Source organism: Penaeus monodon, chromosome 21, assembly GCF_015228065.2.
Source record: "Penaeus monodon isolate SGIC_2016 chromosome 21, NSTDA_Pmon_1, whole genome shotgun sequence".
NCBI classification, from domain to species: Eukaryota; Metazoa; Arthropoda; class Malacostraca; order Decapoda; family Penaeidae; genus Penaeus; species Penaeus monodon.
This window is the reverse complement of record NC_051406.1, coordinates 7,611,597-7,611,944: the sequence shown is the minus strand read 5'-3', so window position 1 is coordinate 7,611,944 and position 348 is coordinate 7,611,597. Positions and strand designations below refer to the sequence as shown.

General features: G+C 58.6%; 1 protein-coding gene across 1 annotated transcript in view; it reads right to left on the bottom strand.

Annotated features, from left to right (window-relative positions):
* The window catches only part of LOC119586154 (leukocyte elastase inhibitor A-like), a gene marked incomplete in the record, with an annotated part of 4,245 nt that overhangs the window by 3,214 nt on the left and 683 nt on the right, over positions 1-348 (bottom strand). The window contains 1 exon segment of the mRNA XM_037934851.1: positions 1-313. Within this exon segment, the coding sequence (XP_037790779.1) occupies positions 1-313 (313 nt within the window).

The window sequence follows — 348 nt, the reverse complement described above, 5'->3', positions numbered from 1 at the left end:
ATCCACGCTTTTGTACAAGGCCAGAGCGCCTTCCCGGTTGCCCAGCTGAAGGACCCTTTCCAACTGGGTCTTGGTGCTGCCGTTGGACCCGAAGTAGGCCAAGGTAAGCGCCGTCCAGATGCTGTAGGGCGAGAAGAAGAAGTTCCCCGACGCAGGAAGGACCTCCTTCAAGAGACCGACACTGAAGGGCGCGATGTGGCCGAGGTATGTTCTCGGGGGCGGGACGAGGGAGTCGTCCTTGGAAATGCACTGAGGGCTGACCAGCCCGAACGAAAGGGACAGCGCCGTTGCCAACACCAGCGACCTCATGGTTCTGGAAAAGAAACAGCACAGCGTGTTACTTTGTGA